Source organism: Microcebus murinus, chromosome 10 (genome assembly GCF_040939455.1).
Source record: "Microcebus murinus isolate Inina chromosome 10, M.murinus_Inina_mat1.0, whole genome shotgun sequence".
Classification (NCBI taxonomy): Eukaryota; Metazoa; Chordata; class Mammalia; order Primates; family Cheirogaleidae; genus Microcebus; species Microcebus murinus.
The window spans coordinates 20,058,790-20,081,572 of NC_134113.1; the positions used below are offsets into that span (position 1 = coordinate 20,058,790).

At 39.9% G+C, this 22,783-nt stretch overlaps 1 protein-coding gene across 5 annotated transcripts in view; it reads right to left on the bottom strand.

Annotated features, from left to right (window-relative positions):
• The window catches only part of ANO4 (anoctamin 4), a 276,016-nt gene that overhangs the window by 89,773 nt on the left and 163,460 nt on the right, over positions 1-22,783 (bottom strand). For 3 of the 5 annotated variants that reach the window (XR_012921397.1, XM_076007082.1, XM_076007081.1), the window contains 3 exons: positions 16,200-16,300; positions 12,764-12,808; positions 2,335-2,466 (listed from right to left, as the gene is read on the bottom strand). Coding sequence is in view for 4 of the 5 variants with exons in the window: in XM_076007082.1 (XP_075863197.1) it covers positions 2,335-2,466; positions 12,764-12,808; positions 16,200-16,300 (278 nt within the window). In the remaining variant the exon portion in view is untranslated. Of the gene's footprint in view, positions 1-2,334; positions 2,467-12,763; positions 12,906-16,199; positions 16,301-22,783 lie in introns of those variants that run through there. The other 2 variants (XM_076007084.1, XM_076007083.1) reach the window with 2 other exon arrangements.

Sequence of the window (22,783 nt, forward strand, 5' to 3'; positions counted from 1 at the left end):
ATCCCTGTCAAGTATTTTCTTCTTTATGATTAACCCTCATCACTTACCAACTTCCCTCCAAATACAGAGAACTGAGAACTCTCTCTTCAAGTCACACCCATTATACTGTTTACAATTATTTCAGATAGTCTGCATCTTTACTAGGCTGGGGTCAAAACTGTGTATTATTTATCTTTATATCCTCTGACTCCACACATTGTCTGGCAAGAGTTGAACACTCAATTAGTGACTGTTGAACAAATAAATTATTTGGCAAATCAATACCCAAGCATGTCAAAAAAAAAAAAAAAGACTTTTAAAATATGTGAGAGAGATGGCTGAATATCTCTATCCTATGTGTGATCATCTTTCATTTATTATATATTTTCAATTACTTGTAAAAATATGATTCTTGGTTCTGGTCCCCAGAAATCCTAATGGGTGTCCAGGTGCTTCTGACTTTGCGAAGCATGCTGAGAAGTATTGCTCTAAAGCAATAACATCATGGAATATAACCAGCATGAAGAAATGGGAAACTTTCCTCTTCCATATACCTACCTATATCCCTTTGAAGTGAAACAAAACCCCAGAGCACACACCGTATACGTCATTGATTTCTCCATCCATCTATCCACTTATCCGTCCATCGTTGCTCTTCAATTTACTTCTACCCCTTTGAAGTGAAACAACCCCTCAGAGTGCATACCATGAATTTTCCTTATTCCTCCACTCATTTATGTACCTGCACATTCACCCATATATCCATCCATCCATTGACCTATCCATGTATCCATCCATTCTGCAAAATTTTTGACGCCTAGTTCTGTACTATGTTTGGAAATCTTTCAAGCAGGTAAGAAACACAGGAAAAAATCTGCATGTAAACCAGATTCCACTTAAGAAGAACGTAAGAAATAATCGGTTGCCTAAAAAACTTCCAAGATGAACAACATAGACAGGGTGAGGATTTAAATTAAGACTGGGAACATGTCAGCTTTTGAATGTCTTTTTCTCTTAAGAAAAAACCCATAGATCCTGATCTCTGAATTAACATTATGTTCCTCCCAGTTCTTATTTTTCTATGGAAGACCGAACTAAGTTTTTGAGGCTGGGCTGTGAGTCTTATGTTTTCTTCAGTGACCCTTTTAAATGTTCACATAATATGGATGGCTTGGCATATTATCTCAGAAGTGAACTGGGATAAATAAAAACCTGTGGGGATCGAAGGTTTGGCTATTTTAGAGGCTTATTGAGTTGCTTCCCTTGCATTAGATTGATCTTACTGAGTATTATACATTTTGATGCACAACATCTGATCTTTGATTTTTTTCCTCCTCTCTTTGCCCTCTGGAGGTCCACAGACTTTAACTGATAATTCTGTTGCTAGAACATGCCCCCATCTTGCATTCCCTGAAACTTCTTGACAACTGCCATTTGGTTTACTTTTTTCACAAAATTAGCCAAATACTTATTTTAAAAAATCTGTTATCCCCTTCCTTCCCCCAGGTAACTAATTTTTACTGAGGCTGCTGTTATGGCTGGAACGGGGAGGGCCAGGAATCCCTCAAGCCTGGTTGTGAGGGAGGCGGGGTTGGCCTGATCTCTGCGCTCTGTGACATGTTGTGTTTCTCTCCTTGTTTCCAGGCTTTGGCACTCTTTTCTCTCCTCCTGCCTGCCCGGCAGTCCGGCCATCATTTCTTGTCATCTCAGAAGTTTTAGAGCAAATTCTCTTATCACTTTTGCAATTCCCCATAGGCTCAGTTAGTTACATAGCCAACTTTTTTTTTCCCCTACCCATATGTCAAAAGTGACAAATTACTGTTCTGAGATAGTCTGATAGATGAGTCAGCAAGTGGGCTGCATGGTGACACAGCTTTTCCTAAGGCAACTTAGTGAATTGCTGGAGAAAGGGAAACTGCGAAGTGAACCGAGATACATAAAAACTAGGAAACAACAAACCCTCTTTTCAATCGGAAAAGATGTAGACCATTTCCCCCATCTGCTGGCTAGATGCAGATGAGCCTGCAGGGGGCGGGCTCTGCACACAGGAGGTTGGCAGAGCCACAAGACTGAAGGAGCCTGGGTCTCTGCATCGCCCTGGGGAAACTCATTCACCCAACATGCAGATGAACGAGCATTGTGTCATTCTAAGCCACGAGATGTGGGGATTGTTTGTTACAGCAGTTAGCTCCCCCTGACTAAAATAAAAGGAATATGAGCACTCACAAAACTTTTAGGAGAGAAGGGCACTATGCCATTCCTTCCACGCACCAAGGAATCAAAGGCGTGCAGGGTAAGGCTCTATCACAGCCACACGTCCTTAGTAAGACAGGGGGTTTGACCCGAAACACTCACTGATGGATCCTTTGCTGGCTGAAAGGGGCAGTGTAGCAGTCATTCTCCTCCAGGTCTGGCAGTGTCTCCTTGTCCAGCCTCATTGGCTTCTTAGGTAACCATCTCCGAAACCTGCTTATTTGTTTATCGATCCTGTGGTACATGGAAGGCAAAACCAAAGGGTAAAGCATGTCAGCATCACCCCAAAACACAGGAGGGAAGTCTCCACAGAGCCATAATTATACACCACACATTCGAGGCACTGTGATTGCACTCATGATATTTGGTTTACAGATAGAAAGAAGAGAACTGGAATTCCAGTGTTGTTTTGATTTCACCAAGTGTTATCATTTATGAAATAGCAGTCATGAGTTGGATGTCCACTCACGTGCCAATAATTGACCAAGTAGTCATAACAAGGCTGGAAGGCTCTGAAAAGGAAGCTGACAGTTCCTTAAGCAAAGCAGAGAGACCTGAACTTCTTATATTCTGTTGGTTCTAGAAACTCATATTGTGTTTGGAAAAGCTCTAAGGTCAGAGGAGCTAGCTGTAGTTCACTTTGGGGACGGGCACTGGCAGCCTATTCTAGCAGGTTGAGTATGCATAGAGAGCTCAATGCCACATTGCTTCCTGACTCTGACACCTTCCCTGAGCAGCAGCAGGATCTCTGGCTTTCACTGCCTTCTTTTCAAGCTGACTCCACAGTTATCTTGGTCCTGGGGCATCACGACACACTCTAGCTAAGGCACACAATGCGGCCAAGTCAAGGAAAACAACAACAGTGTCCTAAAAGCGGTTTTCAAGCCATTGTTTTCCAGCTGGCTTCATGAAAAGGCGAAGGAAGGACAAATTTGCTCTCTGCTTGAGCTGGGATATTCATCTTCTCCTGCTCTTGGATATGGGCACTCCTGGTTCTCAGACCTTCAGATGCAGAATGGGACTTGTGGCTTCAGCTTCCCTAGGCCTCCCGCTTACAAACTGCAGATCGTGGGACTTCACAGCCTCCCAAATCTTAGGAGTCAGTGGTGAAAATTATGGCCAGAGAACCAGGAGGGCCAATGTCCCAGGGCAGGAGAAGATGGATATCCCAGCTCAAACAGAAGCAAACTTACCCTTCTTCCACCTTTTTTGTTCTATTCAGACCCTCAATGTATTGGATGATGCCTGCCTGCATTGGTGGAAGTCATCTTCTCTACTCAGACCACCAATTCAAATGCTAATCTCTTCTGGAAAGGCCCAGGAGTAATGTTTTAGCAGCTATCTGGGCATCCCTTAGCCTAGCCATGTTGACACATAAAATTAACCAGCACAGTAAAACTCCCAGCTGAAGACAATATTTTTTATAGAACCAATCAATTCCAAACTGAAAAATAATGGTAGACTGCTCCTGCACTTTATTCTCAGCATTGTTGCAGCCTCACCAGGATATCAGCTCTGTCTGGTGGTCACTGTCCTTTTTCAGAACCCTGAACATCCAAACTGGAAAGAATCTCACAGGTTCTCCTCACAAATCTCACAAATTCCTCCTCACAAAGAGAAATTCCCCCCAACACACACACACACACACACACACACACACACACACACACACACACGTAGACTAAAATACAGTGAGTCCATGGGCTTCAGAGGAGGAGCATGACACGTGACTGAAAACCTGAACTCTTGTGCTGGAGTGTCTAGATTCGAATCCTTGCTCTATAGATATTAACAGCATGACCTTGGGCAAGTTATTTAAATTTGCTGTACCTCAATTTTCTTATCTGTAAAATGGGCATGGTAATGATATTGGATGCATAGAGTTGTGATGATGAACTGATTAATATATACATAAAGTCTTCAAAATAGTGTCCGCTATACAGTAAGTGCTGGCTATTATTACTATTTTTCTCTTTATTTTTTCAAAAGTAAGAATTTGAGCAACCAGCTTGCCTTTCTTTTTCAACCCCCTCCCCCGCCCCCACCAGCTTGCCTTTTAACACATGCCATTTTTGCTTTTCAATTCAAAGTTATTTGTGCTTCCCTGGCCTCTATTATTTGTCCATGTTCAATGATTTAGTCCTTAAATGGACTTATAAATTAGACTTCCTAGGCTAGTGGCCTTCTCTATGGCTCTTGACTTTATTTCATCTGATTGTCTTAAAACTCATTTCAGAAAGAGGACATTGGCTCAAAGGTTTTTTATAATAGAGATTTTACCTCCCACACATCTCTGGTCTGCAGCACTAATTGGATCACACTTTGCAAAATTCACATTCCCACAGAATCTAGGCTCTGCGTGCAAAGACTATGAATTAAATCCAGCTGGGGACAGTGCTCAGCATGGACACAAACAAAGCTGTGCAAAAATCGGGCATAAATACTCTATGGGAATGAAATGGCAGCTTTCAGCAGCCAGCTTGTGGCACTACAATCTAAATGAAATGTGGAGATGGTGAAGAGAGAGTAGAACAGGGTAATTAAAATGATTAATTAATTGAACAATGAGGGGTAAGAGGAAGTGAGAAAGGAGTGAGAGGAGGCTGTTTGGCATGATGGAAGGCAGCTGGGATTTGTAATCAAGGTGCCTAAAACCTGGCTCTGTTGCCTATCGACTGTGAGAGCTTCCACAAGCCACTCACATTTCTGAGCCTTATTTTCCAGGGTTATAAAATAGAGATAATAGTAATGATAGTCATCACCATCATCATTATCTTACTGACCTCACAGGATGGTTAGGAGGCTCATAAAACATGGTGAGTAGGAAATGTTTGGGAGAAGCTGCCGGGTAGATAGCAAGTGTTATTAGTAATTTCTTGAGGACCCCACGGGACTAATGTAAAAGTAATGGAAAGCGGAGGAACTGGGCTTTTTAAACACTAGGGTGGAAGAAAGACATTAAAGAACAAAAGCCCTGAGACGCAGGCTGGACATGGGAGATGGAGGGTGTAGACTGCGCCTTTGAGAAGCCTGAGCAGAAGCAGGTGGCCGAAGCCAGGGTCATCCAGGTTCCATCACACATGCCTGTCCATGCTGTGTGCTCTTCAGGACGACAGGAACAGACACCCAAATGCGGTCACTGGGTTGTGTCTTCTTCCGGTTGGCAGAATTGCCCCCAAAAGATGTCTATACCTAACCCCCAGAACCTGTGACTATGTTTTGTCACATGGCAAATGAAACTTTGAAGATCTAAGTAAGGTTCAGACCTTCAGATAGGGAGAGCACCCTGGATTACTCAGATGGGCCCAAGTTAGCCACATGAAACCTTTAAAAGCAGAGAACGTTCTCCGGTTGGAGACAGGAGAGATGCAGCACAAGGAGAGCCAGAGAGATTCGCGGTATGAGAAGGGCTTGATCCGCCATTGCTGGCTTTGAAGATGCAAAGTGCTGGGACCCAGGGAATGCAGGCAGCCTAGAGAAGCTGAGAGGGACCTTCAGCCAACAGCTAGTAAAGAAGCAGACACCTCAGTCCTACAACTGCATAAGCTGAATTGTGCCGGCAACCTGAACAAGCCTGGAAGCACATTCTCCACAGTCTCCAGATAACAGCCCAGGCCCACCAATACCTTAATTTCAGCCTTGGGAGACCTCAAGCAGAGAAGCTGAGTCCCCCATCCCCTGGACTTCTGATTTACAGAATGTGAGATAATACGTTTGTGTTGTTTTATGCAGCTAAGTTTGCAGCAATGCATTATGGCAGCAATAGGAAACTCATCCATCTCTTAAAACAGTCTTGGTCTGATCCTCCCCTCAAGACCTGGCCACGGTGGGCCAGGCTCCTGTTGTGCTAAGGCTGCCGTCCACATGCTGTTCCCACCTCCTGGGAACAAGAGTCTGTTTCTCTGTCGTGGGATAAGGAGTGAGAGCTCCCCTAGGCTGCCCTTCCACAAATACACTGCTGTCTCCAAACTGTGCCACACTCAGGCTTCGCTAAGGATCCGCTTCAACCATGCAGAGGAGAAACACGTAGTGCAAAGAGCCACTAGACTGGAAAGCATGAGGCTCAAGTTGAATTCTTGATCCCGCCATCACACATTACTGTAGCCTGGGGAAAGCCTTTTGCCCTCACTGAGCCTTACTAAGCTCATCTCTAAAATGATGATCAGTCAGATGCTCTTTAGATACTACATGTTGTTGGTGATTTGGGCGATAATCTTTTGGTTATGTCACTCTAAGCAAACATGAATTAATGAAGAGCTTTCCTTTTTGCAACACCTAGTGGATAACTGTTAGTATATACAATAATGGACTTTGGAGTCAGCTGGAGGCAGGTTCACATCCCAGTCATAGAGATCTTGCTGGGCAAATAGCTAAACCTCTCTGAGCTAATAGCAAAATAGCATAAGGCAGTAGTGGGGAATAAATAAGATAATGAGTATCAAGAACTTGTGCAATGCCTTGGATGTATTATACAAAGGGCTCAATAAAGTGGTGGTTTCTGGGATGAAGAACACAGTGACAATGAACTTTTATGTAGAGTTCTCTTCCCAACAGAAATTCAAAAGCTATGATATTCCCTTGTACACTGAGATCTGTGCTCCCATGTTGTGTCTAATTAACATCCCTGAATAGGCAATCTGGAAGTTTACTTAGCTATATTAAAACCAGGAAACCAATTAACCAGAAGGCATCCCATTTTTTTCTCTAGTATGGGAGTGGAGTTTACTTAATAAAGACTCCACTAACAGGGAAAAGAGAAAACATTGGCTTAATGATTTAGCATTGATTTTAGTTGGATATGTTGTCACTTTGTTCCATTTCTGCCATTTACTGAGCAAAAGGGCTGTTACAGACTACACAAGCAAATCAATACAGGGAAGATGGAACATCCACTTGGGCATTTCTGGCCTTGACTTGTCAAGTTAATATCTGTACTGCAAGATGAGTTACTTGAACAGAAAGTTTGCTTTGATGGAAAATTTAGATTCTCCAAAAAATACTGGTTCATGGCAATGGGGTTCCAGGTACCTGGGGGCAGCTGGCAATGTCACATAAGCAGATGGGCACAGGCTTGCCACCTCTGCTGTGGCTTCTCAAAGGGGCTCTTGGGAAGGTTCTGTTTAATCTTCTTTGGTCTTTGGTTCCCTCAGCTGTAAAGGGGAGATAATCCTTCCCACTTTGGGAGAGGTGATGCTTAAAGAAAAGGCCACATGCAAAGGACCTCACTCCCAACATGCTAACCTGTTAGGAGGCCTTTATCACCTTCTATGTGCAGAGTCCCAGTGTGGGTGCTCTGGGTATACACTGAGGAAGTGGAAGACAGGTCCTTTCCCTTGAGCCACTAACAAACCCAGGAGGGAATTTGCACTAAGGAAAACTTAATCAGACTGAATTAAATGAAACAGGCCTACTTCAAAGACACCTGCTTTTCCCTAGATCAGAATATTATAATAATAGCATCATGTTTCTAACAGATTACATTTTCAGGGACAATATGCCTAGAGGGAAAATACAGATGAGCATTTTTTTCTTCTTCTTCTAAATGGAGGCAACACACAGCCCTACATTGCAGTAAATTAAGCCCTCCTGGACTGATAACAGACAACAGGAGGCTTGGATTTCTTTTTCCTTTTCTTAGAGCCAAATGTCCTTTATTTTCAGCTTCTACCTGGATAGGAATTAGTGATCTTAGGAAGCTAATGTGATTCTTTTAGGTCACAAGACTATTATTTGGGGCACAGCCTACATACTTTACAAAGAGTCCAAAGGCCTTGAAACATTTACATGTATTAACTTTTTAAAACAGGGATGGAAATATACAGGGCATTTTGTCATTTTGCCTATATGCTCATCTGATGAGACTGTGGCTATACTGAATATATAATGCAATTGAGTCCAGCATTCGCCCTGTCAAAAATTGCAAAGGATAAAGTCAGGCAGAATATGTATGGCTGGGGGGTATGGCTGGGGCAGGGGGTAAGGAATAAGTAGAAATGAGACTTCAGCTGCAAGCCATCCACAAGAATCAGATTTGTTACTTTGTAATTACATCTTTTACAGACTATATTTGTAGTATTTTATGAAAGCAAAAAACAAATAAAGGCAGATGATAAATTTCTTTTTTATTAGATAGGTAATTTACAATTCCTATAAGCCTGACCAAAGATAAGAGTCAAAGTGGCATTTAATAGAAAAAGCATAGGGATAAAAAAGCATTAATTCCAGAAATACATGTCTGAACTACATGAGTGTGCTTTATGGGAATCAGGTGACTTTTAAAAATAAAGATATTTGTGGAAAAAATGCTTTATTTCTCTGCTTGCTCAGAATTGTTATAATTTTTAATTCATTTCTCTTATTCTTAGGCTATAGATTTGTTTCAGGGATACTTTCATGGATTGATGAAATTCAATATCATGTATATGAATGAAACAAAAAGCTGAATTAAATATCCATATTTGGTATAACAGGAGAATTTTAGAATATTGGAAGTCAGGGTTTCATTCCTGGAGTACTATTGGATGGCAAGTCGTACACAAGCCCTTCAGTTTGTAATTCCAGTGAAGAGAAGAGGGTTAGTGGCAATTTCTCAGAAAATCTACAATAAACCCTCTCCTCTTCACTCCTCCCTGGGAATTTCCATACACTCCCCTGGCTAAGGTCAGGACTCCTGTGCCACTGACTCCCAAATTGCATTCTCTAGCATTGTCACCAGTTCCAGAGGCCTCCGGGACACCAACACCTCAAAGCCCTACTGTGAGTTATAATACAGAATTATCGGGGGGGAGGGGCATGGGCAATATATGTAACCTTAACATTTGTACGCCCATACTATGCTGAAATTAAAAAAAAATCAAAAGAAAAAACGAATTATTAAAAGAAAAACCATTATCCTTCTCACCATACCTGTATCTCTTCTGGATACTCATTCTGCTTTTACCTCCAACAATATTTTCCCAAACCCTTAGGTATGAGAACCTCTCTATCCCCAACTCTTAATTTCCAAATAGCCTCTAAGTGCCAAGCCTTTTGCCTATAATTTCACAATCATTCTCTCATGCTTTGCCTTTTGTTCTGTTGATTTTTTTTTTTTTATTTCTATCCAGGGGGCAGAACTACAATCAAAGAGAGAAAGCTAAAGAGACAAAGATTATGCCATATTTTAAGGAAGAACTTTCTAAGAGTCAGAGCTGCCCACAGATGGGTCATAGAATTCCTTGTCTCCAGGGATGTTCAGACATGGACTGGCTGACCAGATAGCAGAGGTTTAAATATCTGATGAGTGGTTGGAGTTGATGACATTTAATATCCCATCCAACCTTGAGATTCTATAGCTCCTTTTTCACCATTTTCTTTCAAGCGCTTATTACTCATTCCTCCTCCTTGGGTTTGAGCAAATGTTTCAGTCCCAAGTCTGTGTCTGACACTTTGGGCTGATCTCGTTTTTCTATGCTTCTTTTCTTTATGACTATCTTTCTCCCCACTTGAATCCTCACGTGTGTGTGTGTGCAGATTGATTTGTTCACTCATTCCACTTACTGTGTGCTAGGTACTGGAAATATGGAATTTTTTTTTTTTTTTTTTTTTTTTTTTTTTTTTTTTTGAGACAGAGTCTTGCTTCGTTGTCCAGGTTAGAGTGAGTGCCGTGGCGTCAGTCTAGCTCACAGCAACCTCAAACTCCTGGGCTCAAGCGATCCTACTGCCTCAGCCTCCCGAGTAGCTGGGACTACAGGCATGTGCCACCATGCCCGGCTAATTTTTTTTATATATATATCAGTTGGCCAATTAATTTCTTTCTATTTATAGTAGAGACGGGGTCTTGCTCTTGCTCAGGCTGGTTTTGAACTCCTGACCTTGAGCAATCCGCCCGCCTCGGCCTCCCAGAGAGCTAGGATTACAGGCGTGAGCCACCGCGCCCGGCCGGAAATATGGAATTGAATGAGCCATCATTGCCTTCAAATACCATCCAGGTGAGGAGATAGACATGTACATCACAGATTACAGCACACAGTGATGGGGCCATAGAGTGCCAATGGAAAAACTGAAAAGAAACATCATTTAACCTGGTCAAAAGACTCAAACACGTGGACTGAGTTTTGAAGACTCAGTAGACATTACCTTGGTGAACAAGCCGATTAAGGATCTTCCAGAAGGATCACCATATGCAAAGGCACCTAAACCCAAGTGAGCATAATGTGTTTGGGAACTATGAGTAGTCCAATATGGACGCAGCAGAGAGTTGTGGGAGGGGAGAGATGGATGAAGACAGTCTATAAAGGTCTGTGTTTAAGCTGAGGCTTTCAACTTTATTTTGATCATTCTAGGGTAGCCACCATATGACATGATAAGATTTGTTACTTAGGAAGATGAGTGTCTTCTAGTTTGGAAGGGAGTCAAAACAGAGGAAAAAAGATAAATTGATGTAAAATAGGCCAGAGGTGATGAGAGCTCAGTTAAGACAATGGCAGTGAGAATGAAGAGTAATGTATGGCTTCTAGAAATATTCATCTGCACCTGCAGAGCTTTAGAGACTGATTAGATGAGGAGGTGAAACATCCAGAAGGATCCTTAGGTTTTAAGTTAGGTGATGTTTCAAATAGTGGAACCAAGGCCAGGATAGGGAATATAAATGAGGAAAATGACTACTTGGCAGGTAAAATCAGAACAGTTAGTGGACTGCTCACTAAAGAACAGAATAAAGGAGACTAGAAGAGATGATAAGTTCAAAAGCAGAAAGAAATAGGAGGTATGCAAAGATATAAAGTTGTTCTTATAAATATTACACATAATAATCACTAACTGATAACATTTATGAAGATCTTCTACACACTAGGCACCAAACCTCACATCAGTCCTACAGGGTAGAAATTAGTTCCTCATTTTATAAATGAGGAAAACTCAGGCTCAGATACGCTAAATAACTTGCCCAAAGCCATCCAGGGCCAACATAGGTTCTGTGGTCCCAAAGGCTGTGCTTTGTCCCCCACATAGTCACTTTACTGAATTGGAAAATTTGGACAATAACAAGACTTCTCCCCACCCTACATTCCTTTTAGAAATCTGGAATATATTTCATTCAGCAGATTGAAACAGTATCAGGTACAAATGGTTTTTTCACCGTGTCATCAAAATTGGGAAAAACTTCTCTTCACCTTGTTGTTTTTCCTTCAGATTTTCCTTGATTTGGGTTTCTGTTCTTTCCATCTATAGTCAGTCAAATCCTTAATTTAACAGGAAGGTGGAGATGGACTTGTCATGCAGACGATGGTTTTCAAATCATGGTCCCAGGACCCGCAGCACTGCCTGCGGCTGGGAATCCGTTAGAAACGAAAATTCTCCAGCCCCGTTGAAGATCTATTGACTCAGAAACTCTGGGCATGGGCCTAGAAATCTGGGTTTTTAACAAGCCCTCCAGGGGATGCTGATGCTGGCTGAAGTTTGAGAATTACCAACACAGGGTAAAGTGTTTTGAACCCAAATGCCACGTCTACTGCCTAATGAAAGGACTGCCGCTAAGGTTGCCACACTGGGCAACTTAGAGAAGCAACATCTTAGTTTCTTTGGATGCCAATTCTCACACCATACTTTGGTGAGTGCACATGCATTTCAGGAAACCCACCAAAATATATCAATTACTGTTTTACTTATCACTCTGCATAGCATATACACAGAGGGAACCTGAATTCTAAATCTCGTACAACTGAACTAACTAGAGGATTTTCAGAGAAATGCAATGATTTCCCAGTTTAACCATCAACTCAGCTCAGTGTGAATGGAAATATAAGACTAATTCAGATTTTAAAATTAGATTTGCCATTGATCGCAACAGAACCCAATTAGAAGACATAATCATTGACGCATTCCTGTTATCCCCGTTTCTCAAAAAACAACAAGGAAAAACAAGCTTTGGGAGGATACAAAATATAGTAAATGCAATCTTTACCCAGTAGGATTTTTTTTTTTTTGGTAGAAAAGAGAATAGGAAGTGCTCCTGAGTGAGGGCATATGTCTACATTTATTAATAACTTAATAATTAGTTAATTAATCAACAATAAGTTATTATTAATAAGTTACTAATAATTAATAGCAATATTTTCTTAATAAATAATTTAACACAGGAGGGCCCCACCTATGGGAGCCAAGTAGCCAATAGCTTTTTGAGATGGTGACTCTGTATTGTGAGCTTTCAAATTACATATAATGGAGGGAGGAATTTATGTAGAAAAAAATAACATCCAAACCAAAGATGCTCTGAATGGATGGGGTTTTTGATGATTTATCTAATAGAGTGGGCTAAAAATACAACAGCCCCAACAAGCCTGCAGGGGAATGGCATCTCTGAGGAGAGACATTTTCATCTCTGCTTTTTCCCCCCAGGCTAACCTGAAACAGCTATTTTTGGAACGTGTGTGGCAGCCAATTTTCCCACGTGACAAAGGCCCATCTTCCCTAGCTTGTAGCTCCTTGTCATTGTTGCAGTACACAGGCCAACAGACAGGCAAACACTATCCTGACGGAGTGTGATACTAACCTGCTCATGAACTTGTACCGGCGGGGCAGGTAATAGATTTTTCTCCTGGAAGAACAGCAAAAATGAAGCCAGTCGAGAAGAAAACCCATCGTCAGTTACAGTTTGAACTAGCAAGGAAGGAAAGGAGATTGAAGATAGAAGCCTGTAAGAGGTGAAGAAGAAAAAACTAAAAAGAGATTAACAGTGAGAAATGTAGTGGGAACACAGGGCATGCGTTTTTGCATCATGAAATCTTATGCAACAGTTTTCACTGACATTTCTTCCTCTCCTCGTTACCATAATTTTGTTATGGTTGTGCCTTGCCTACAAAGTGTGTGCAGAGTGATTATTTGCAGTGATTGGTATTTGTGCAGATTCAGCTGAAGTCAGCTTTTTCCCCAAGGAAATGCAGAGATGGACTAGGGGACAACATATATAATTTAATGGGCACACTATCATATTAACTAATATTTATATAGCATTTTAAGTTTACAGAACACTTTTCTCATGATATAGATAGGGGTAACATTAAAAATATATATATTTTGTACAACCAGTATGGGACAGACACTAATTTAGCATCAATACCCAGCTGTAAATAAACCACGCTGGGAAAACTTGCATAACCATCGACCCTGGTTATAATAAATTAAGCAGGTAAAACCAAGGAATTCTGAAAAAAAATTTAAAAAAATAAGACTATAAGTTTCTGTCATATTATTGTTTATCTACCTTTACAAAATATTAAAAATGAAATTTCTGGGTATAGTTTGAATGGAGAGTACAGTTGGTAGATGCTTTGTTGTGGGCTATTGATGAAACTCAAAACAGTTTAAGTGTCTTCTGAACTGTTACTGAACTATTGTACTTTTGGAAAATGGGAAGCTTATATACCACAAAATATGTTGCATATTTGTGGAAACATAAAAACATATCCATTTTTTAAATAGGGAAAACTACTGAGACAATGAAAAGATCAGTGGTTGCCAGGGGTTTGGGTAGGGTGAGAAGGAATGAGTAGGTGGAACACAGGATGTTTTTAGGGCAGTGAAACTATTAGGTATGATACTACAGTGGTGGATACGTGACACGCATTTGTCAAAACCCACAGAACTGAACAAAAAGAGCGAACCCTAAAGTAAACTATGGACTTCAGTTAATAATATTGTATCCACATTGGTCCATCAATTGCAAAAGATATACCACACTAATTCAAGATGTTAATAATAAAGAAACTGTGAGTTGGGAAAGAGAGAGAATTGGAACACTTTACTATCTTCTCTATTTTCTGTAAAGCTAAAAATTCTCCTAAAAATAAGGTCTATTAATTAACCTAAAACATACCCAAAGACATATATAAAAAGCAGGTTTTATCAGCAATTTCTCCTAAGAAACCTATTATACAATTTCTTTTTAATCATTATAGGGATAAAAATCCAAGAAGATTAAACTTGGGATTCAGAATGCAGTCTACAGAAAATAATAAACACACATAAGATTCTTTGGGGTATTTAAATTAGGCCAAAATGATGTTTGTACTTTATGTTGAAATGATATGGCAGGAGGATTCTCCTTTGGAAATGCATGTATGTCCTCAGGCTAGAGTTACGTGTCTGAAACTGTGGATAGCATAAATTTTCTATGCATCAGGTTGCAACAAGTGGAGCTATGCTTAGGTAAAACCATATCAATATTAATGAGGCCAATTAGTGTCACACATTAACAATGTTTTCTTCTAGAATTGTTGTCCTGTAGGAATTCCTCTATCTAAAAAGAAGATTATTATTCACATTCATTTTCATTTTATTGCTTGGTTAACATTCTTTTAATGCTACACAAAATCGGTGTTAATGCTGCTTGGAGACAGCACATTTCTGCTCCATAAAGGGCGTGCAAAAGCGTTATCTGTGATGTGGCCAGGCCCCTCAGTTATGGAATCCTTGCAAGTACTAAAGGAACTTGCTTTGCATTAACATTGCTCAAGTTTCCACAATCTCCCTGGGTTCTTTGTTAGAGAAGTGTGTTCTGGTAGATGGTTTTATGAAATTTATACTAGGGAGGGAATACCGATTTCTATTCAAGCATATTTTGTAATGTTTTCTTTCATTCTCTTTTGGTTCTTAGGTGTTATGTGCTATTAATCCATATTAGATAGTTATTATATCATTAATAAATAACTGGATTTAATTAATCATTATAGTATAACAATTTTCAATGGAAACTTAGTTGATATTCCTTATCTCTATTAGTAAAGATATGTGTGTGTGTGTGTGTGTGTATGTGTATATTATTTTCTTTTTTAAATCCTTGAGTTCTCAGATTTCCTTTTTAACATTGAGATAAAAGTAAATCATAATACCAGAGCTATATCTATTTATTTTGAGAATTTTGCCTCCAGGAAAACAGATGTTAGAAATCCCAGCAGCTACTTTGACTTGATATTAGGACAAAAAGGCCAGTAAACAAAGAAGATGAGGTGCACCAGGGAGATACATTACAGGGCTATGAATGGAGATTGCCCTTTTCTAAATGTGTCCCTGGCCCTTTTCTCTGTCTCTGTGAGTGCAGCTGGTTCTTTGTCTCCATAACTTTCCACAGGGGTATGTTGTAGAGTTGGTACCACTTTGCCTAATTCCTGTCATCCAACTTGCTCTTACCTGCAAAGTACAAACCAAAAGTGCTTACTTCTTTAAATCCCATTGGATCTGCCCTTGGTACTAAATCCCCCCACGTCCTTTAGCAAATTCCATTATGCCCCCCCCCATATCTTGGCATTTATAATTTAAGGTTAAATATTTCATTTATTTTTATATAGGAAATGCAGATCACTTTTCCTTAATACACAGGGAAAATAAAAATATTCATTGTGAGATGAAGGTAAATTAACCCTTTTAAATAATGAAGGAATAAATACAAGTATTTTCTATTCCCCTTGGAACAAATATCAATATTCCTGTTTGCACAGTATTCATGACTTCTTTTAAATTTAAAAATAGGTTATTTTTTTTTTAAAGAAAAGGTCACATTTTCATGAAATCTCTTGAACTTGTTTTTATGGAAGTAGATTTTAATGTTTTTCCAGAAGAAACTGGTCAGTAAGGAGCATGAATATATCCCCCTGTGCCAGTGATGCCTAGGGCCTGGCTGTTCAAAGCAGCAGTATGCAGGACTTCTAAAAATGGCACCTTGGAATTGAAAATGCCACTTGGAAAATACTTCTTTATTACAGGCACTGGAAATATTCTACCTGCTAAGAAGTGAATTAGCCAGAAATTTTTGCATAAAGCCTTAAAATCGTTATTGACCATGAAAACTTATTTGCATGTCCTAAAGTCTTGAAAAATTTTCTCTAATAGCCTCCCAGTCAGCATTTCAGAATTATTTGTTCCAAGAAAGGAAAACATTAGGTTTATAGTGAAGCAGCAGAGAGAGTGGGGGAAAATACATTTACACCTACCTGAAAGGCATTCTTACATTCATTTGTTCTGCGTATCTTCCAAGGACTTCCCATGGGGCATGCAACTTCACAAAGATAATGTCACTATTTATTAGAGAAGACTGAAACAGAAAAAAGACACTAAATTGAAAAGTATATCCAAGTCTCCTGCGGTTTAAATTGAGATGGAACTTAGAATGTATGAACCTGTATGGAGTTTATGATTCAGGGCATTTCTCAGAAATAAGCCGAGCCCTTAAGGGTGCACATTTTCATTCAACAAATATCCCACTGTGTGTCAGGCACTGTGTATCAGCTGGAAGCCCAGCTATGAACAAAAGAGGTACGAGTGACATTTACATTCTGCAAAAATATTAAAGAAAAGAAGATAGGTGAAAAAACAAGTTCAAAGGAGAGGGATAAATTCAGATAATGACGAGTATTCTGAAGACGACAAAGTAATGGGTGAAAGTTATGGGGAAAGAGCTGCAAACAACTTTGGACAAGGGCTCAAGGAAAGGCCTCGCCCTGGAGGTGACATGTGAGCTGAGACCTAAAGGAGAAGGAGACCTAAGGGTGAAGGGCATGGGGTGAGCGTTCTGGGTGCAAAGACCCTAAGTTGGGAAATTGTTTGGTTGTTTGAGGGAGTAAAAGGCCAGAAGAGTGGCTGAGGTGCAGTAAGTAGGGGGCAGTGGCATCGGAAGAGGCTGAGAAGGTGAGCAGAAGACAGAGTGCCCAGTGCTTCACAGGGCACGAGACAGTGGACTGTATTCGAGGACACTGGGAAGCCATTTTGATTTGGGTTTTCAAAAATCACTGTGGCTACTGCATGGAGAATAAATTATGAGGAAGAGTTGTGGCAAAAGCAGAGAGAAGGAGAAATGTCCTCATTCATCCAGGCAAAAGCAGAAGTTGGTGGTGCTGGGGACAGAGAGAACTAAGAGATGTGAGATTTAAGTCTGGGTGGGTGGGTGGGTGGGTGGGTGTTTGGCCAAGCTCTTTAAAGGGCTGTGTTCTCTGGCCCAAAACCTTTGCCTCCTTCAGGGATTTTTATCAACACAGAATTTAGGGAAGCAAAACTAGGATATCACACTCTGATAACCACCCAACAGGTTTCGGTCTACGCCTCTGGCCAAAGGGACATGAAAAAGCAATTAGGAGATTTCTTTTTGGAAGTCACCTTTCAGGGGGAGGGGTGGGTTGTGGAAGGAAGTAGAAGGAAAGTGAGAAAACAGTGAGTCAAACCAGTTTAAATTAGTACAGTGGCCATTTGTTTATCCTCATCTTTCTCATATAAGGTTGTTCTGGACTGCACAAGCATTTAAGTTCTTACAGTTTAAGAATGTTGACAGATGTGTTAACACTTTGTGGCAAATACTAATAAATATTAACACTAGTACTGTATTTATAACAATCCAATTTTTTCTTTTTACACAGCTGAAAAAAATAGAAGCTCAACTTTATGTTCTACCTGGAGTAAATTTGCACTCCAGGGAATTATTTTTAAATTGCAGATGATGTATAATGGTATTTAATTCATTTCTCATACTTTAATTCAGAGTCTTTTTGCTGGGCTTATAAATATTATACTTAAAAAAATAAATATTATACTTAATTTATGTGAACTTATCAAGATAGTATGAACATGAAACTGGTGTCAACTACAATGTTCTTCTCAGGGATCGTGGTGCAAAGCTGAATTTCCCATAGGCAGGAGAGTCAGGGCCCATCTCTTTAACAGTAAAGGACACCTTCTGATATTGGTTTGAAAAATCAAGCTTTCTGGCAGTTTAGGCAGAAATGAGGTTTGATCTTCCAGCTTGGGACAAGTAATTGCCTGACTTTAACCCCATTGAGGACAAGACATGTTTCTTTGTTTTCATGGTTGAATCCTCTGGCGCTTGCACAGTGCTTGGTACAGAAGGAGCATGCACCCAATATTTGTCTAAGCCATGAATGTGATTAGTAAAATGCGAACAGTTCTACCTGGCCCAGGTGAACACTGTGAGTCCTGTGAAGCAGGAGGTGACTGTCAATGAAATAACTTTTGGAGCTAATGTACCAGGTTGTTGCAAATGAGGCACCTACCCAGGGGATGCACATGCACATGCCAGTAACAACTGAAGATGAGCTGGCCAATGCTTTGTCTCTTTGTAAAAACTGGTTTTCTGTGCAGTAACCTATGGCAGTCAATCCTCCCTACACAGGTGCTTAGAGCTAAGTCATGTGCCCTTAGAGCTAAGGGCATGTGAATGAGCTCACAGGCTGAAGCGCCTGTACAGAATATACAGAAACATCACACACACACACACACACACACACACTGTCAGTCTTGCCCCATTCTTGCCTTCAGTGCAGTCATGCCTTGGAGATCTGAGATGGTCTCACAGCTTTTCAACTGAGCACTTTTTTGGGCTTTGGAAAAGATTGCTGCTTGCTCTTCAATACATAGTACAGTTTTCCAAGTTATAAAGCAGAAGAGAGACTATATTTCCTAAAAATGGGTCTCCTTTTATTTATTTAAGATATACTTCAGCTTCTGGGAAGGTTTGCTGGCTTCCTCACTTGGAATTTTAATTGTGATAATGGGAATTCTTTAAATTCATCTAGCTTTCCTACAACGTTCTACACTTACAATTGTTTCTTCTTTCATCGTTTATGAGAGAAAGAGTAAAACTGTGCAACGCAGGAAGACAACTTTTGGGAATGTGATTGATTTACTGAATCAAACAAACCTTGATTTAGAGTGGAATATAATTCCTAGGGTATACTCTCTCCATGGATTTACTATGATTGCTAGTTTTACAGAAAATAAACACTAGTGGAAGAAGAATCATTTTGGAGATCTCTCATGAATATATGAAAACATTGAAGAGAATATATTAAAATATTTCACTTAGGGAACATTTTAAATACCACATTTCTGCGTGTGGGTAAGCCAAGTTCATTATCTGAACAAATACTGAGTCAACTAAATTTCTGATGTAGAGTCTCAACCATTTTCTGCACAAAAGCATAGCTGTTTTGATTTATTCAATCTGATAAAATTATTTTTCTTATTTTAACAATAACACCATCACTTACTTTATTTATTTTTTGTGCTTTGCAATGTCAAAACACTTTCACGTGTTGCCTCATTTTGTTCCCACACAAACCTTATGAGAGAGGTTTTCCTTCAATTTCTTAGATGAAGAAAGAGAAATGGATCAAGTGACTCCCTTTCAGCCAAAATGAATGTTTATTCCAGACAGAACTGATTCCGTACCTGTATCTTTTGACTCTCTTGTGAATTAATTAGGTTATTAAGTATGGCATGTCTATTTTCCTTAAGTACTAAGTTTGACAGTTGATATCTCTTTTTAAATTTTTATTGTGAAGGTACATCCTCATTCTTTCAAATGCATGTTTTGGCTTGTGATAACATTTCAAATTTTTTAGAGCAATTTTTGTGAAACCATGGATAGGTCAAAAATTCGTCTTATTTTTTAATATGAGTTCCATTGTGGAACCAATGCATCACAGACAGCTCAAAATCTCAATGAAGTGTTTGGGAAGGATGTAGCTAATGAATGCACAGTACATCAATGGTTTGAGAAGTTCTATTCTGGTGGGTTTGATCTTAAAAATAAGCCACGTGGGCAACCTGAGACCAAGATGTATAATGACAAGCTGAAAGCTGTAGTGGAAGCAAATTCATCTCAACCTATGTGTGAATTAGTAGCAAGGTTTGACATTACTGTTCCAACAATATTGGACCATTTGAAACAAATTGGCAAAGTAAAGAAGCTGGATAGATGGGTACCACATGAATTAAACAAGCATCAGAAGAGAAATTGTCTCAAAGCTTACCTTTCTTTTCTATCACAACATAAAGGTGAACCATAGTGTTACGTGTGATGAAAAATGCATTCTTTTTGACAACTGCAAACATTGAGCACAATGGTTGGATAAAGAAGAAGTGCCAAAACAAAGTCTAAAACCAAATATTCATCAACAAAAGCTAATGGTGTCTGTTTGGTTTTCCTGCGCTGGTATTATCAACTAACAGCTTAATGAAACCTGGTCAATCAATTACAGCGGATTTCAACTGCAACCAATTGAATGAAATGATGAGGATGCTTGCAATGAAACAGCTGAGACTGGTCAATAGAGACAGGGCAATCCTCTTGCAAGACAATGCTCAACCACATGTCGCACAAACAACGCTGCTCAAACTACAAAAGCTGGGCTTGGAAACTCTCTGTCATCTACCGCATTCACCAGACCTTGCACCAGCTGACTACCACTTCTTCCAGGCTTTGGGCCACTTCTTGCAAGGAAAAACATTCAATTCTCCACAAGTTGTGAAGACGTCTTTCACGATTTCATTGCCACTCGCTCTCCAGGCTTCTTCACTTCTGGCATTAAGATGGCAAAATTGTGTTGGTAGTTTAGGCGCATACCTCAATTAATCGTACTGCTTCTTGTTTGAGATATAATAAACTACATATTTGTTGCAAAGTCGAACACTTCATATTTGATGACCTAATGTAGCTCTCATAACTTCTGAGGTTTAAAGAAATCCATGGCTGTGTGGATGCATTGAAGATGCATATCCTCTGAATTATGGCTTTATTAGTTTACACAAAGTAATCTTTAAAGAATTTCATATTTTAGAAAACAAAGCAATAAAAACAAAGCGGCACTCCATAGTGTAAAGTAAAATCAAGCTACTAATGAACTGAGATTTGATATGAGGCTATTTAAAGTTATGTTGATTACCTTGAGAAAAACTGTGAACTGAATTCCTTCAAATGACAACGAATGTGTATTCATGAGTCCTGTGTACATGCATGTGTGTACAGACTTAGGAGACTTTACATATTTTAGAGAAAAAAAATTAGTGTATGGGGCTTATCATTAATATTCAGTTTTTCACGGAAGAACTGAGAAGGCATTACCTACTGCTTGTTACTGAATGCCTTCTGAACTTCAGCCCTGAAAAACAAATGTGGAACAGATGATTGCTAATTATATGGCCCATATATCACTCTTCTCTACTGCTGAATGATTACACCGCTGTTTCCAGATAGGTCTTTCCTCATCATTAAGTATTCCTTTCCACATAAATCCAAGTGTGCAACTGCCAAGGTGAAGACAAATGAAAATAATTTATATAAACCAGAGTTGTTTCATTAATATTCTGCAATAAGAATCCTTCAGGTTAGAACCTCAGGGGAAAAGAAAAATGACCATTTAGAAAAGTTTAGAAAAAATATCCCTGGAAGAATGACTGGAGAAATTATTATAACAAGTAGCATGAGAACTACCCGAAGTAGAAATAGATAAGATTCACAAAAACCATTCCTTCTTTCTTTCTCTCATTCAATGAGAACATAATGAATGGCTTCTATCTACCAGATGCCACGGGAGGAGCCAAGTGAAAAGCATTTCCAGCAGAACAGCAGGTACGAAGGCCCAGAGACTGTACCAAGAGCTTAAGGCTGGGGTGATTGGACATTTTAAAGTGAGAGGTAGTGTGTTACCTGAGATGGAACCAGAGGGGAGGGCTGGGAACAGACCACACTGGGGCAGGTACAATATGGTGAGGAGCTTGAATTTATTTTCTAAGGTCACTAAAAGGTCACTATTGGATTATAGGCAGGAATCACTTGTTCCAGAAAGTGTATGCTGAATGTTTGTTTTATGGAGAATGGTCCAGAGGGAGCACAGGATTAGGAAGTTCAATAAGAAAATTATCCAGTAGGCCAGCTGAGACAAGACAGTGGCTAGAACCAGAGAAAAGAAAGAAATGGACAGACTTGAGATCTAGTAGAGGTAGACTTGAAAAGGCTTGGGATTGACCAAATGAGGTGAGTGACAAAAAAAACCCCTGACATCTAGAATAATGTACAAATTGTTTTGCCTGGAAATGGGACAGATGGTAGTACCCTCACCTGCAGGAAGAGAGGCTGGAACAATTTGGTTTGCCCCAAAGTAGTGCAGGTGACAGTGCACCTGGAAATCATGGTGGTCTTTGCAGATGACCATGTAACCCACCATGTGAATTGCAATTTAGCATTCACTCACTCATCCATTCTTCTATCCCACAAACCTTTATTGAGGGCCTGCAACGTGCCAGGGACTGTCCTAGATGCTGAATATACAGCTGAGAACAAAATAGACCAAACCCCTGCTCTCGTGGAACTAAAGTTCTATTGGGAAGACAGCCCCTGATTAAATAGATATGTGATATTTCTGATGGTGTGCTTTGAAGAGGGTAAAGAAACAGAAAACAATGGTTGGAAGGAGATGGTATTTTAGATAGAGTGGTGTGGACAGGACTTTTGGTAAGGTGACATTTGAACAAAGAAGAAAGCGTTGAAGGAGGCTGTTCTGTAATACAGGGAGAGAACGTTCCAGGCAGCGAGAGGAGTAAAAGGCAAAGACCCCGAGGCATAAATATGTTTGACGTTTCAATTTACTGAGCATGAAGGATCAAATCAGGGTGGCCACTTGCATCTGTTCTGTATCCCCTTAAGGAACTACAGGATATCACTTTCTTATAACTATGCTGTTATAAGAACAAAGTAAAATCCTAAAATTCTGGAGTAAAAAGGAGATAT